Below are 16,310 nucleotides of genomic sequence, written 5' to 3'. Positions count from 1 at the left end.
TCTCTCTCAGGGTAACGTGAATTTTTTTTGGCTGGTGCAGCATAAGCCTCAGGCTTCCTTGCACCATATGGCTAATAATAATAATAAGCTAGCAGTTTTTCATCCCACCTAGCACTGCCTCAATAGCATCAGCAAATATTCTTGCACAATTTCTATTTAAGTGTATCCCATCCCTGTAGAAGCAGTCTCTCCTGTTAGCAAGCACAGACCATGCTGAAAAAATTCTACCCCATGATCCTTGCACAGCCTCTCCAGGGCCGAATTGATTGACAAGGCTCTTATCATATACGTCCTCCTATCGTGTCTGGACAGAATTTCCGACACTTTCAAATTCAGCCCTAGCTCAACGTTTTTTCAATATTGGCCTGTACTTGTTACATAAATCTACAGATCTCTTACTCATAAGGTCATTAGTGCTAACGTGTACAACAATATCACCTTTTGTGCCCTTAAAAGATATCTGCTCTACAACTTCATCAAATTTTGCCCCTGTCAGGCATACCCTGATCCTGTTCCACCTATCCTTTTTACATAATATACTCCCTTGTCTCCCTGACAATAGAGTCACCACCAATAACTAGTTCCTGTGGGACCAGTGCATTCTGCCTTGGAGATTGCAGCTGTGTTGCCTGATCCACAGGAGTTTGCTCTGTCGTTAAATTAGTACCTATAAAAACGGTATTTTTTTCGGTACTAATTTAAAAAAAAAAATAATTGTTTATAATTTAATCACATAAAGGTTATAACATCACCTTTATGTGATTATGACATTGTTATCTCTACTAGCAAATGTTCGATAAATCATCGATAGGACACCATGCAACGTTGCAACCTATCCATAATTCTTAGAAAACTTCATGTCTGACCGTATCTTAACTTCCAAGTCCCATTCCTCCACTACTGACTTTAGTTCAACTCCACCAAGTGTATAAGTTATTTTGGGGTTGCTGTTCCCCAAGTGTAAGACCTTGCATTTTGCTGAATTAAAGCATAGCTGCCACTTTTCTGACAGTCCTGGAAGTCTATCTAGGTCACTCTGAAGAAGCTCTGCTTGGCGGTAATCATAAACTACTCTGCTGATCATCGTTAAATCATCTGCAAGTTTAGACTTCACGCCTGCCATCCCTTCATAGATGTCATTTAAAATAATCAAAAATAACAGTGGTCCCAATACTGATCCTTGGGGAACCCCCTTCTTACACTAACCCAATCTGAGGAATAACCATTTATCAGAACCCTCTGCTTGGTGCCCTCAAGACATCGTGCTATCCATCTAAGGATTTTCCATATGATTCCAGTCTGCTCCAACTTATAAAGTAATCACTCATGTGGGACCGAGTCAAAGGCTTTGCTGAAATCCAAATGAACATTGTCGAAATTATTCCCAAAGTCCAGCTCTTGAGTGACCCTGTCAAAATGGCTAACCAGATTTCTTAAACATGATTTTTCCTTTACAAAACCATGCTGTGTATCCTGCAGAATTCCATTTCCATCTAAATGATCCTGAATTCCACCCTCGATCATTGCCTCCATGATTTACCCTACTTCTGAAGTTAGACTGGTCGGTCGGTAATTTCCCGTTACACTCCTAGAACCGCCTTTATATTCCAATTTACACCAATCCAACAGAATCTCTCCTGAGTCCAGTGATGCTCTCATAACTAGCCTTAATGGTTCAATGCACTCACTTGCTGCCTCCTTTAAGATTATAGGGTATATGGCATCAACCACTGGTGCCTTACTTACCTGTAGGTGCGAAAGCTCTCATTAAATAATCATTTGAAATTTCAACATCATGAATTACATTTTTTTCAACTTCACTTCCATAATATCTCATTGACAAAGGATTTTTTTTATGTAAGTATCGATGCAAAGTAACTGTTGAGTTCATCTGCAACTTCAGCTGTGGTATCTAATACTATCCCACGTCCATTACATAAGGGTCCAATCTGATTTGGCCTTCTGTTCTTTGCATTTATATATGTGAAGAATTCCTTAACTGCAGTCTTTGCTTTCTTCTTTATTCCTACTCTTTGCTCTCTCCCAGACTCAGTAAAGCTATTATAGTGAAAATTATACTTTGCTTAATAAAATGCCTTTCTCCTTCAGAAAATGATGAAAATAATTCAACCATGGAAGACCAACATGGAACAGAACATCAGTGTTCTGCAAATTCTTTCCAAAATAAGAATCTGACTCCAATGAGATTTTAAAAGATGAACTTGAGTCGGAAATTAATGAAATACTTTTAACTATTTTTGATAAAAAAAAAGTTCAAAGCTGAGAAAATATGGACTGATATTGTCTACGATTATCTGAGTACAATAGTACCAGAATAGAATCCGAAAGGGCATTTTCTGCCGCTAATCAAATACTTTATGTACTAAAATTAGATCCATTTTAAATGATCATACTATTGATTGCTTATGTTTCTTAAGAGCTCAATTTATTTGGACAGGTAGTGTGGATGCTTAAACATAACTAAACTTTGCAGTAACAATATGTATTTTTTTTGTTTTTAGAATAACTGTATTTTAATGATTTTTTTTTTTTTTTTTTTCAGAATATTTATTATTGCAATAAAAGTTTATTTAAAACATGAATTCAAGTAATTACAGTACTTGTTTTTTTCTTTACTTTATTGCACCTAATTGTCATCAAAATTTATTGAGAAAAATGTTTGTTTTTGGAATACCAGTATCCCGGTTTCATAAATTAAAAATACAGAAATACCGGTATTAAGATTTTGACCGGTATTGTAAGCCCTAATAGATGCCCATCAGAATGCTGAGTTGGCACCTAATTTCCTCACTGTCTCTGCACCTAGCACACACACACACACACACAAAGAAATCGTCCTTGGTTAGATCATGTCCTGTTCTAGACAAGTCCGCAAACATTTCATCTTTCGCACATTTTTTTAGACTGTGATGCTTTGGAGAATCGCTTCCTTTGGTTCTTTCCCGAGCCACAGCACTCTGGCTAATCTGTGAGCATTGCTTTGCTGCTCTTGTCTGGATCATGATTCCGTTTAAATACAATTTAATTGACAATGAAATTTAATAAGATTAATAAATTTTACTGGTTAATTGATAATACTATACTAAACTAAACTAACAGATTTCTAATACAGTGCTATGTGTTTTGCTATCTAGTTTTACATTAAACCTTACGCTATCTAGTTTGGGATATATGTTGTATCATATTATGATGGCAGCAGGTTACGAACAGTAAATCTATGGACACTAAGTATTAACTTTCAAAATCACTATCTAAATTCAAAATAAACCAAGGAGCCTGACTAATACTATAAGCGACTCATAGAAAATAATTTAATATAACAATTAAGTCAATAAAACAGCTAAATATAATTAAAAACTTAGCGTTCGCCGGAGCTGCAAAATCTTGTCCAACACTTGGATTGGATACCCTTACAGATATTAAGTAATAACCTACAAAATCTCTATCTAAGTTCAAAATAAACTAAGTAACCCAACTAGGATATAAAGCTACTTCTTGAAAATAAATTAATATGCCATTTTAAGTCAATAAAGCAGCAAAAATTTAAGATAAGTTTCTCTATTACCTGGAGCCATAAAAACTTTGCCCGCATGGAGGTACTCTTGTTCCCACCTCCCTGCTGAATTTGTTGATGTTACCATCAGCAAATTCTAAATGGGAAGCATTCAAGGAATTAATCATAGAAGCTACTAGTATTTTCCTACCAACTAAGAAATATTCTTCAAGGTATAGTTGAAGATAGTTATATATATATTCCCAGTTCACAAAGGGGGGATCAAAGGGTGACAAGAGTAATTACAGACCTGTTAGTTTAACATGCATATGTGAGGGGCATTCAAGAAATTACCTACATAAGGAAGGTACTTCTCATAGTTATATTTCAATGATTCATGATTTATCACATTCCTACATATCTGAATTTGAATCATGCTAATTTTGATCCCACTATGTTTTTAGGTTGTGCTGCTGTAACAGAAAGAAGGAAGACATGTATCAAATTATGGATTTCCTGAAATTGGAGCATCGTTCAGTCATTAAGTTCCTCACCAAAGAAGGAAATGGGCCAAAGGCCATTTATGAAAGGATGGTGGCTGTGTATGGCAACAGTACACCTTCAGAGTACCAGGTGAAATTCTGGTCAAAACAATTCAAGTGGGATAAGAGTCCATCAAAAATGATCAACGTCCAGGAAGGCCTGTGACAATGACCACTCCAGAAATGTGCCAAGCTGTGGAAACTCTTGTGCTGAATGACAGATATTTAGAGGTGTCCCAAATCTCTAAGGAATATAACATCTGAGGGAACAGTTATAACCATCTTCTTTGAACATTTGGGGATGATTGAGGTCAGTGCAAGTTGGCTCCCCAGCTTTCTGACCCCTGTACAGAAGCAAATCAGGGTATGGTGTTATGAGGAGAATTTAGAGCTTTATGGAAGGGATCCTGAAACTTTCATCTCCATAATTGTTACTGGTGTTGAAACATGGGTGCATCACTGGGATCCTTGGACCAACCAAGAATCAATGCAATGGAAGCACAAGGGTTCTCTCCATCTAAAAAAAATTGGACACAACCTTCAGCTGGCAAGATTAAATCCACCATTTTTTTGGGATGCTGAGGAAATTTTGTACAAACACTGCTTGGAACACAAGTAGACAGTCACTGAGGAGTCATATGCATTCCTACTGTACAACCTAAGGGATGTCATAAAGGAAAAACGCAGTGGAAAACTTTCCAGAAGTGTGCTGCTTTTTCACAACAACGCACCAATGCACAGGTCACATGCTGTTGCTGCTGCTTTGGGAGACTGACTTTACAGAACTTACTCATCCACAAATCTCGCCCCATTCGCTATTTCCTCTTTCCATCTGATTTAAGGCTTTGAATGGATTGAGCGAGCTGAATGGTGATGGGATTCTTCATCTTGCTTAGACTATGCACATGAGGGGGCACAAATATCATCATTTTTCTCTTTCTTGATGATTCCCTTCTATTTCTCTCTCTCTGTCGGGCGCCTCCGTAGCCAGGTGGGAAGGAGCAGCAGTGCGCAGCACACGCTTCTTGATTAGACCGGGGTTCGAGCCCGTCACCACCAAATACGGAGGATGCGGAAAGGTCAGAAAATGACCACCGCATATCCCGGAGCAATATGGCCTTAGTTGCTAATGCTCCTAAAAACCAAACAAACAACAACAACAACATCTCTCTCTGTCTCAGGGTAACTTGGAAATTTTTTTTAGCTGGTGTAGCATAAGCCTCAGGCTTCCTTGCACTATGTGGCTAGTAATAATAATAATAACTCAAATTGAGGAAGGATGGTTGCAGAATGGATGTGTGGAAGTTTGCCTTTAGCCAGCAGGTGGTTGATTGCTGGAACAAACTTAATCTGTTGTGGAAGTTGATAGCTTAAATAAATTCAAGGAAGAACTAGACAAACTGTTGGAGGGAATGGATAGGTGAAATGGAAATTGTTGTTTTTTTTTTCTGGCCAATGCTGAATCTTGCTTCCTTGCATCATTTGTCACTACTAATGTTAATTGCTTGCCAAATAATTTTAAAGGTATGAAGTCATTTTTAAAATCAGTCATGTAAATAAAATTAATGATATTTTGTACATTTCTTCACGTATGCCAATGTCAATTTATTTTTTTTATGAAATCATAATCAGTAGTTTTATCACAAAAAAGTTCAACTCGAAGCATTTTGTGAAAATGGTTTTATGTTCCTTATAAAATTGGTAGCCAGAATTGAAAATGCTTTGAAGGCAATTTTAATTTTTAAATAAATAAATTTTGTTATGCAGATTTTATCGTGATTTCATTTCAAAACACATTTCCCAGTGAGCCAACATGGAACTCTAAATATTTCTTTTAACACCATCCCTTGATAAGAAATTCCTATTAAGCCTATCTTCTAGTGAATGTTTCAGATAAGAATTTTAAAAAATTTGTAAATATCATAGCCATTTCAGTGGTTAATGAGTCTGTAGTGCACTTTTGTGCAAAGGTTTTAGAAGAAATTGAAGTTCAGTGGTGAAGGGATTCAGAAGAAAGTTGAGGAGTTAGTGCCAATTCAAAGGAACAATGCAATAGTGAGAAATGCATTCGATTAACTCACACTTCTGCAGACAAATAAACAATATGGATCTATTGTTTATTTATCTGCAGACATATTTACTGGTATTGAACAATAAGCTCCAGTGCCATTGAATAATAATTCGAATTTGTGAGAAATGTACCTCATATTTGGACTTCCATAATTCAGCATTTTACTGGTCCACTCCAACAGTTCATCATTCAAGGTGATTGGAAAGTCACTCCCTATTTTGAAAGGTATTACTTGATTGATAGATAGGATATTGTGCACACCCTCTTATGGATTCAGAAGAAAGTGGAGGAGTTAGTGCTAAGCAATATTTAGGTAGAGGATTGTATGCCATTTAATGCAGTGCTAACTTTTCCTTTTCACTTTCATTCCAGATAAAGAATGTTGAATAAACTGAGTATAAATGATAGAGCCTGAATTTTTGCCAAGTCTGAAGTATGATTTTTCATGGTAGCTGTGCAGAATGTGGCAACACGATATGTGGGATCCACAAACCATTAAATAATGTAACAGAACCATTGGATCTGTCAGTGATGCTAAGAGGCGCCTCCGTGGGCAGGAGTGGCAGTGCGTAGCACACGTTTCTTGATTAGACCGAGGTTCGAGCCCGTGACCACCAAATATGGTGGATATGGAAAGGTCAGGGAATGACCACCGCATATCCCCGGAACAATATGGCCTTAGTTGCTAATGCTCCTAAAAACCAAATAACAACAACAGTGATGCTAAGTAATGTGAAAGGCCATCCTCATCTGCAGAAAATGTTTAGGCAATTGATGAAACATTCATGAACTCTAAAAATATCTGAGGTAATATGTGCAGAAAACTGGAATGAAGTATCATGTTGCACAGAAGATTTTAATTAAAGTACTGATGTGGGACTTTGGAAACTGCATTATTTCCAGGACCTGTCAGCAGAGAACTGTTACAGAAAGTGCCTGGATGGACGGAGGATAGGCTTGTTCTTTTAAACAACATCCTGTGATTGGATGAATGTGTTTTTTGCATGAGAGGATTTCATGTGTGGAATGATGTCTGACAGTTTTTGTCAAACATTCAAATAAACATTCAAATTTATTTTTCCATAAAAAATAAATTTCTATTCTAGCCAAACAATGAACGTGTGGTACTTCATTAATTAAAAGATTTTTTTTTTTTTTTTTTAAGATTTAATGATTTCATAGTTTTCACAGAAGTTTAATTGTTGGCATGTCAGAATTTTACCCTTGTTATTCACTTAATTGGATGATGTTTAAGATGTATATTTAAAAAATAGTAAAAAAAGTATTGGGTAATCTTGTATGACTGAATGATTGTTTTTCATTTCTAGATATTAGAGAATTGATTCATCTTAGTGATGCTATGGAAGATGAAGATTTGCATCTAGGTCCAAATGGAGGTCTCATGTTTTGTATGGAGTAAGATACTCTTCCTTGTAAATTAATTCTCTGGAGATATTTTGTTTTTGAAATTAATAAGAATTTCTTTCTTTAGTAAGCCACCTATTCCATCCAGTATCCTCTAGAATGTAGATTAGAATATATTTACACATCGTGATCAAGTTTTCCTCAAACTTTACTTAATTCGATAGTTACGTAAAGCTCAGAAATTTGAAACTTCAAGTATAGGAGAGATGGAGTATGTAGGAAAGGCCTCTGGGCCATTTTCAGTATGCTAGATTGCAGTGACCTGGTCGCATCCTTTGGAAGTTATAACTATGATAGACATCACGAAAAAGAGTCACATGTGAAGTTGAAGAGCATCGTTGATTTAGTAGAAATCTACAGTCACTTAACTACAGTACTTTTGGAATAGTACCATTCATAGCTGCCGTGTGGAAATGTAGTTGACACATGTTTTTGAAGGACAAACGTGCATTATCAGGAGCAGTAGAATGAATCCTTTAGTGATATGTAATGTGTAGGCATAGTTCTGCTGCAACAATTGCGTAGTCTTTTGAAGAATAAAAAAGTTCAATTGGCAAAATCTATGTTATCTGGTGAGGATGGGCTTGGCATACCCAGGGTCTTGAGCTGGATATCATCATTCTTCTCTTTCTTGGTAATTTCCTTCTACTTCTGACTACTACTCCCCTCCCCCCCTCTCTCTCAGGGTAACTCAAATTTTTTTTGACTGTCTCAGGCTTCCTTGCACCCTATGTCTAATAATATGACAAAACTGGTATATTAATTTTCATCATCTAAATCTGTTATTCTTTTGGTGTATAGGTTACTACGATAGTACAAATCACCTCTGGACTATTTTTGCATCCTTTGCCAAAGATTTCTCATAATCTGCCTTCACTTGACCAACCTCCTTTGTGACTCGATTACAGACTAGTTTTTATCTCCCGTAGGTGTCTGTGTTGCCTGATAATTTTTCTTCTCTGCCACAAGTCTCATTGCTGACCAGGCTAGCCGGGTGGGTAAAGTGCCTGCCTGGCAACCCAAAGGTAGCGGGTTCGAATCCCGCCTCGGGCTTGGATCAGAGTAGAAAATGCAAAAAACCTTGGGAGGTGCAATATGGCCACAGAAGCCGATGCACCAACAACTAACCAAAAAAAAAAAAAAAAAAAAGTCTCATTAGTGCATCTGACATCCATTTAGTCCTAATACTTGAACAGTATTAGCATTAGTAGAGTCATATGATGCAAGAAAGCAAGCTTATACAGCATCAGTCACAAAAAAAAAAAAAAAAAGACCTCCCTTCCCATTTCATCCATCCATATACTCCAAAAGTTTGCCCAGTTCTTCCTTGAATTTATTTAAACTAACAAAGGAAAATTTCCATGCATCTATTCTACAGTTGTATTTCCTCAATTTGAGATGGAAATCTGAGCAAGAGGAAGAATCCCATCAGCATTGAGCTTGTTCAAAACCATTCAAGGCCTTATACACCTCAATCAGATCACTTCACTGGTGCCGTCTCCAGACACTGCAATTTGCAGAACTTAAGCCTTTCTTGGTAAGAGCACCCCTTTGTTGCCCGTCTCTCTACTTGTTCTAGCAACTCTATATCCTTCCTAAAATGTGGCTTCCAGACCTGTACACAGTCCTCAAGGTGTGGCCTGACCATTGCCTTATACAAAGGGATAATCACACCCTTATCCATTCTAGCAAAATTCCTGTATATGACAAGACCCCATAACCTGCTCAGCCTGTCTGCACTGCTCAGAAAACCATATCTGACTGCACAATTACCCCCAGGTTTTTTTTATTCTCCACTACCCTCAGTGTAGTACCACAAAATTAGTACATTTCTTTTAGCATTAATCTCTGTTAGTATTAGCAAAGGCACATGATGCAAGAAAGCAAGCATATAGCATCAGCCAAAAAAAACTTCTTATTTCACCCATCCACTCACTCCAGATGTTTGTCTAGATCTCCCTTGAATCTGTTTAAGCTATCAACTTCTACAATGACAGATGGAAGTTTATTCCAGCAATCAACCACCCACTAGCTAAAGGCAAACTTCTGCACATCCATCCTACAACTGTCTTTCCTCAATTTGAATTTATGTCCTCTAAAGTGATTATTTTGAGAAAGAGGCATTGAGCATGCTCAAACCATTCAAGGCTTTATACATCTCAATCAGATCACCTCGCAGGTGCCTGGTCCACAGATACTGTAATTTGCAAAACTTAAGCCTTTCTTCGTAAGAGCAACCCTTTGTTCCATTCACCAAACTTGTTGCCCTTCTCTGTACTCATTCCAACAGCTCTACATCCTTCTTAAAATGAGGCCTCCTTGAGTACTGTATACAGTACTCAAGGTTTGGCCTGACCATTGCCTTATACAAGGGGATAATCACCTCCTTATCCCTGCTAGAAAAATTCCTGTATGTCATTTACAAGACACCATGAGCTACTCTTGCAGACCGTCTGCACTACTCAGAAAACTTCATAACTGCCTGCAGAATTATCCCCAAGTCCTTTTCACTCTCTACCAGTGAGTGCAGTACCACACAGTTGATACATTACTCTGGTATGTAGTACTTTACATTTGTCAATGTTAAACTTCAGTTGCCACCTCGCAGCCCATCTGCTCAACTTTTCTAGATCCTGTTGCAGCAGCGTACTGTCATTAGTGTCATTAACAACCCTGCGACCTTCGTATCGTCTGAAAACTTGAACATTAAGCCTGATATACCATCATCAGTATCATTAATGAATATTAATGATACTGATGAGAATGAACAACAATGGACCTAACACTGAAACTTGGGGGACTCCACTAATAACATTAGTCCATGAAGAGCATTGTCCAGTGATTACCACTCTGTCTTCTCCCACTCAACCATCCCTTTATCCATAGCAGCAATTTGCTTCCAGTGCCACACTGCTCCAGTTTGTGCAGCAGTAGTCTTCCATGTGCAACGGTATCAAAAGCCTTTCTGAGATCCAAATATATGATATCAAAATTATTCTTTGCCTTAACTCCATAGCAGTAACCCCATTTCTCTGGGGTTACTGCTACTCACATGCAGTACTTTTTATTTGTCAATATTAAACTTCAGTTCCCACCTCTCAGCCCATTTGCCCAACTTTTGTATTAGTATTTCTTAGTCGGTATGAAAAGCTTAGTAGCTTCCATGATTAATTCCATGAATGCTTCCCATTTAGAATTTGCTGTTGATAATGTCATGAGTTGGTCCCACTGCATAGAATTTAAAGACTGTCTGAGACCACTATAGTCACCTTTATAAAAACAAAAACCCATCCTTTTTCCCCCTGCTGGTAGTTACATGTTTAAGTAAATCCCACATCAATATGCTGTGATCACGGCCATCTATTGGTTTCTTTATCTGCATGTTCCTGTCATTATGCATGAATAATCCCTGCTGATAATCAGATCAAGAGTATTACTTCCTCTGGTTGCCTCTCAAGCATGCAGCCAGAGGAAGTAATACTCTTGATCTGATTATCAGCAGTGATTATTCATGCATAATGACAGGAACATGCAGATAAAGAAACCAATAGATGGCCGTGATCACAGCATATTGATGTGGGATTTACTTAAACATGTAACTACCAGCAGGGGGAAAAAGGATGGGTTTTTGTTTTTATAAAGGTGACTATAGTGGTCTCAGACAGTCTTTAAATTCTATGCAGTGGGACCAACTCATGACATTATCAACAGCAAATTCTAAATGGGAAGCATTCATGGAATTAATCATGGAAGCTACTAAGCTTTTCATACCGACTAAGAAATATTAACTTTCTATTTATATCTTTCTTTATTTAAAAGAAAGAAATATTTATTTATTTCTTTTCTATAAAGAAATATAAATTTTAACTTTCCAGATATTGACAGGAACTTGTGGGCTGGTCACTCTCACAAGTTCCTGTCAATATCTGGAAAGTTAAAATTGCCCATTATAAGACATTCTGATTTACTGGCCAACTATTTCTTTGTACGGTTGTTTGTTGTACTCAGAGTCATTAGGCCTACAGACTCCTACTCTCCTTTCATGACTCACGTTGCTAAAACTTGACAGAAAGTGTGATTGGTCATGTTGGCTCAAAATATTGCTTCAGGCATTCTTTTCTCGGAAGGATAAAAATGAAAAGGGAAAGCAGTAAAGGTGTTGGGGAGTGGGACCTAAGCAGATTTCCTTCCAGTTGTGAGGTGGTTTGAACCCAAAACTTTAGTCCTTGGCCAGCACATTGTTATTTAACCAAACCATAAAAGTTTACAGTTACAAAATTGTTACTCTTGAATTCTTGGATCCCCTAATGTATCTGACATAACTTACTTTATGTAAAAGAATGAACAGATTTGTTTGCCAATAATTGCTGTGGGTTAAGGCTAATTAATTACATATTAACTAAGTCTGTATCAACTTATTTTAAAGAACAAAAGATGATTAAATGTACCAATAGAGAATTTTATGTTATGGGACAAATTAAAAATATCGTATATGCATATTTTCAGATATATAAAGATTATTTTTTCTTTATTTTTTATTTATTTATTTATTATTTTTTTTTAACTTCATGAAGATATTTGACAGAGAACAGTGACTGGCTGAAGGACCAACTGGGAGATGATGATGATGATTATGTGCTCTTTGATTGCCCAGGTAACAACTTTTTATTTTTAATGATGCATTTTTGCTACTTGAAAATATCATATTTATGTGATCAGTGTAATAATTTACATATTATTTGTAATATATAAATTATTATATGTATAAATAGTTAACACAAAGATACTTTGTGTAAAATATACTTTACTCTTGCAAATATAATAAAAAAGACGATACAGTCAAATCTCATTTCATCGGTAGCCAAATAATATGATAATAATCAGAAATAATTAGTCCTCACTTTAGAGCCTTCAAACAGGAAAATCTTCTCCATTTATCCTTTGTGTTATAGTGAACTAGCTACTTTCCATGAGTTTGTGAAAAGGATTTGGATTCGAAACTTGCTGTCACAGAAAATACTTTTTCATGTTCTTTTCAAAACTTGAATTAGTTTCCTCCAGAGGTTACAAATGGAAAGGTTGGTTTTACCAGCTGTAGACATGTAAACCAGCTTAAAACTAAGGCGCATTTAGGGCTAGAGCCTCAAGCTGCGAACAAATTTAGACTATGTATATAAAGTGCTTAGCATCATAATACACAGCCATTTCTGAATAAACAGAAAATTTTAAGGTGGCATCGTTTTAGGTTATATCTCATATTGTGAATACCTTCACAACGAGTTGCCATGATATTGCACTACTTCGAATAAGTAACGCTTCACCTAAGGAGAAGACTAGTGTTACTTATTCTCAGATAGGTACCACCACCCAGACAGCACTGTTTCAGGGCTATTTGGCCCTTCGTCAGTGAGTGGGTAGGTACCCAAGTGATGCAATGATGGCAAAAACAGTTATGAAGTATAACTCCACAATATGAGAGATGCCTGATGGTGTATGATGTATTTAGACTAAGGCACATTTAGGGCTAGAGCCTCAAGCTGCGAACAAATTTAGACTATGTATATAAAGTGCTTAGCATCATAATACACAGCCATTTCTGAATAAACAGAAAATTTTAAGGTGGCATCGTTTTAGGTTATATCTCATATTGTGAATACCTTCACAACGAGTTGCCATGATATTGCACTACTTCGAATAAGTAACGCTTCACCTAAGGAGAAGACTAGTATTACTTATTCTCAGATAGGTACCACCACCCAGACAGCACTGTTTCAGGGCTATTTGGCCCTTCGTCAGTGAGTGGGTAGGTACCCAAGTGATGCAATGATGGCAAAAACAGTTATGAAGTATAACTCTGAAGTATAACAGTTATGAAGTATAAGTCTTCTCCTTAGGTGAAGCGTTACTTATTCGAAGTAGTGCAATATCATGGCAACTCGTTGTGAAGGTATTCACAATATGAGATATAACCTAAAACGATGCCACCTTAAAATTTTCTGTTTATTCAGAAATGGCTGTGTATTATGATGCTAACCAGCTTAAAACTTAAGTGTTCTCCCCAGGACCTATTAAATGGGTGCACTGCCTGGTGAATTTAACTGACCACCTGGCTAAAATTTAAGAAATTCTCACGGTACTGTATGGTACTGCTCACTGATCTCGATCAGTATTAATTCGAATGTACTATGCAATTGAGATCAATGCGAGAGGAGCATATAATGTTAAATTATGCAATTAATTTTTGCTCTGGATCACTTAAGTCACATTTGTAAATAACAGAAAATTTTATGATATTGCAAAGTATTACACTTTCCTCACCCAGCTACTGAAGTTGGACAGTAAATGGATGTTGGCTGGTGGCGGCATGTTTGGACTGTTTTGAAAGAGAGAGCAGGAATTATAGAAGCCAATTCAGAAGAACACTGCCCATGGAAGTATCTGTAGAAGAGGAATGCAGCAGAAACAGTAGGTCTATGAGACAGCGAGAGACTCTGTTAGAGATGAATCATTAATTAACCTAACTGCCCTCTTCTGAATGGAATCAAGAAGCCTGAGAGAGGTTTTCGGGGTACCACCCCAGATGTGGGAACAATATTCCATGGCAGGGCGGATTTGCGATTTATACAGAGTGAGCAGCTGTTTGGAAGAAAACGTAACGCCGAGAGCGAAAGAGAAAACCAAGTTTTTTAGATGGAGAGGAAGCAATATTTGTAATGTGCTTGTGCCAAGAGAGATTAGAAGTCAGGGAAATCCCCAAAAGAGATATATCATTTTGCCTAGATATCGGAGTGTCACCAAAGATAAGCATAGGAGCAGAAAAATCCTTTTTGCGAGATATAAGACAAGGCTGAGTTTTAGAAGGGTTGAAATCAACTAAGTTGTCTTTGCCCCACTGGAGAATTGCCTGAAGATCGGCATTTAAGGAATTGGTGGCAGATTTTCAAGAAGTTGAAGCCGATTGAGCAGGGCAAGATTTCAAAATGGAAAGTGGAATGCAATGTGCTATCATCGGCAAAACTATGGATAGGATTTCCAGTCAATGGAAGAAGGTCATTAATGTACAAGAGGAAAAGAGTGGGGGGGAAAGAACTGAACCTTGGGGGACACCAGCATTAGTGGAGAAGTTAGAAGACAGAGAGCCATGTACCATCACCCTCAGTGAGCAATCAGAGAGAAAACTGGATAACCAATTATTAAAAACAGTTGGCAAATCATAAGATGGAAGCTTGTTTAGAAGACCTTTATGCCAAACACAATCGAAAGCCTTTGATATGTCAATAGCAACTACTTGTGTTTCACCGAACCTTTCCATTGAATTAGTCCATAAATGGGTAACATAAGCCAGAATATCACCAGTGGATCGACACTGACGGAATCCATACTGGCGATCGTTGATCAGACTGAAGGTTTCTAGATAGTTTAAGAGTTGGCGGTTAATTGATTTCTCCATTACTTTAGAAAGAGTAGAAGTAATTACAATGCGACGATAATTGGATGGGAGGGATTTGTCACCCTTTTTAGGAACTGGCTGGATATGAGCAAATTTCCAAGCAGAAGGAAAAATACCTTTGGAATAAGAAAGTGAAAAAGGGCTGCAAAGAATAGGAGTAAGTTCAGGAGCACAGGTTTTTAGAACAAGTGGAGAAATACCATCGGGATCTGGAGCTTTCTTAGCATCAAGATTCGTCAAAATCCTTCTGAGATCCTTTGAACGGAAGATCGCCGGAGGCATTGAATGGAGCGTGTTGGGAATGGTGGGAGGTGTTTTACCAAGATCATTAATACATGAGTTGGAAGAAAAATGGGATGCTAGCAGGTCTGCTTTATCCTTGGCTGAAGTGACAACAGAACCAGCTAGTTTGGACAGGGAACCTCCGTAGCCAGGTGGGAAGGAGCAGCAGTGCGTAGCACACGCTTCTTGATTAGACCGGGGTTTGAGCCCATCACCACCAAATACGGAGGATGCGGAAAGGTCAGGGAATGACCACCGCATATCCCAGAGGAATATGACCTTAGTTGCTAATGCTCCTAAAAAAAAAAAAAAAAAAAAACCAACCTGTTTGGACAGAGGTGGGAGCAGAGATGGGCAAAAGTTGCGGCCAATAGTTTTGGCAAGAGACCAGAATGCTCGGCTACCATTAGGGCAAGAAGCAAGTTTTCTACTCTTAGCCTGTTCAAACTCTAGTTTGGACTGATTAATAACTGCTTTACAATTGTTGCGAGCTTTAGTCTAGTCAGAAAATGAAACTGACAAATTAGAAACAAGCCAATTACGATATGTAACATTCCTCTCTTGAACAGCCTTAGCACATTTATTGGAAAACCAAGGTTTAGATAAAAGACGAGATTTTAAAGTGGAGTGTGGGATAAAGGATTCCATTCCTGCAAGAATAATTTCACTGACACGATCTGAGCAAACATTGACATCAGAAGTTTTGAAACAGTAATCCGACCAAGGAAAAGAAGAAAAGAAATCTTGCAGGTCATCCCATATTGCATTCTTGTAATGCCAAACAACACGGGGTTGGGAATAGCCATGAGATAAAGTTTCCATTGGAGAAGAGACAATCACGAAGTTGTGATCTGAAGTGCCTAAAGGACCTCTCACTTCGACCTTGTACTTAGAAGGGTTGTTTGTGAGAAAAAGATCAAGCATGTTGGCTGTATGATTAGGATTGTCTGGTATTCTTGTAGGTAAATGAACAATCTGTGCAAGGTCATTAGTAATTGCAAAAGCCTCAGCATCTCGACCAGCTGG

General features: G+C 37.6%; 1 protein-coding gene across 1 annotated transcript in view; it reads left to right on the top strand.

The window, feature by feature from the left end:
• LOC150088726 (GPN-loop GTPase 3) overlaps positions 1–16,310 on the top strand; it is a 135,458-nt gene that overhangs the window by 36,744 nt on the left and 82,404 nt on the right. Inside the window, exons 3-4 of the mRNA XM_090369629.1 lie at positions 7,456–7,543; positions 12,127–12,206. Of these exons, the coding sequence (XP_090225755.1) occupies positions 7,456–7,543; positions 12,127–12,206 (168 nt within the window). The remainder of the gene's footprint in view (positions 1–7,455; positions 7,544–12,126; positions 12,207–16,310) is intronic.

Source organism: Mastigoproctus giganteus, chromosome 3 (genome assembly GCF_048544385.1).
Source record: "Mastigoproctus giganteus isolate SK-2022 chromosome 3, ASM4854438v1, whole genome shotgun sequence".
NCBI lineage: Eukaryota > Metazoa > Arthropoda > Arachnida > Uropygi > Thelyphonidae > Mastigoproctus > Mastigoproctus giganteus.
This window is presented reverse-complemented; position numbering and strand designations above follow the sequence as displayed.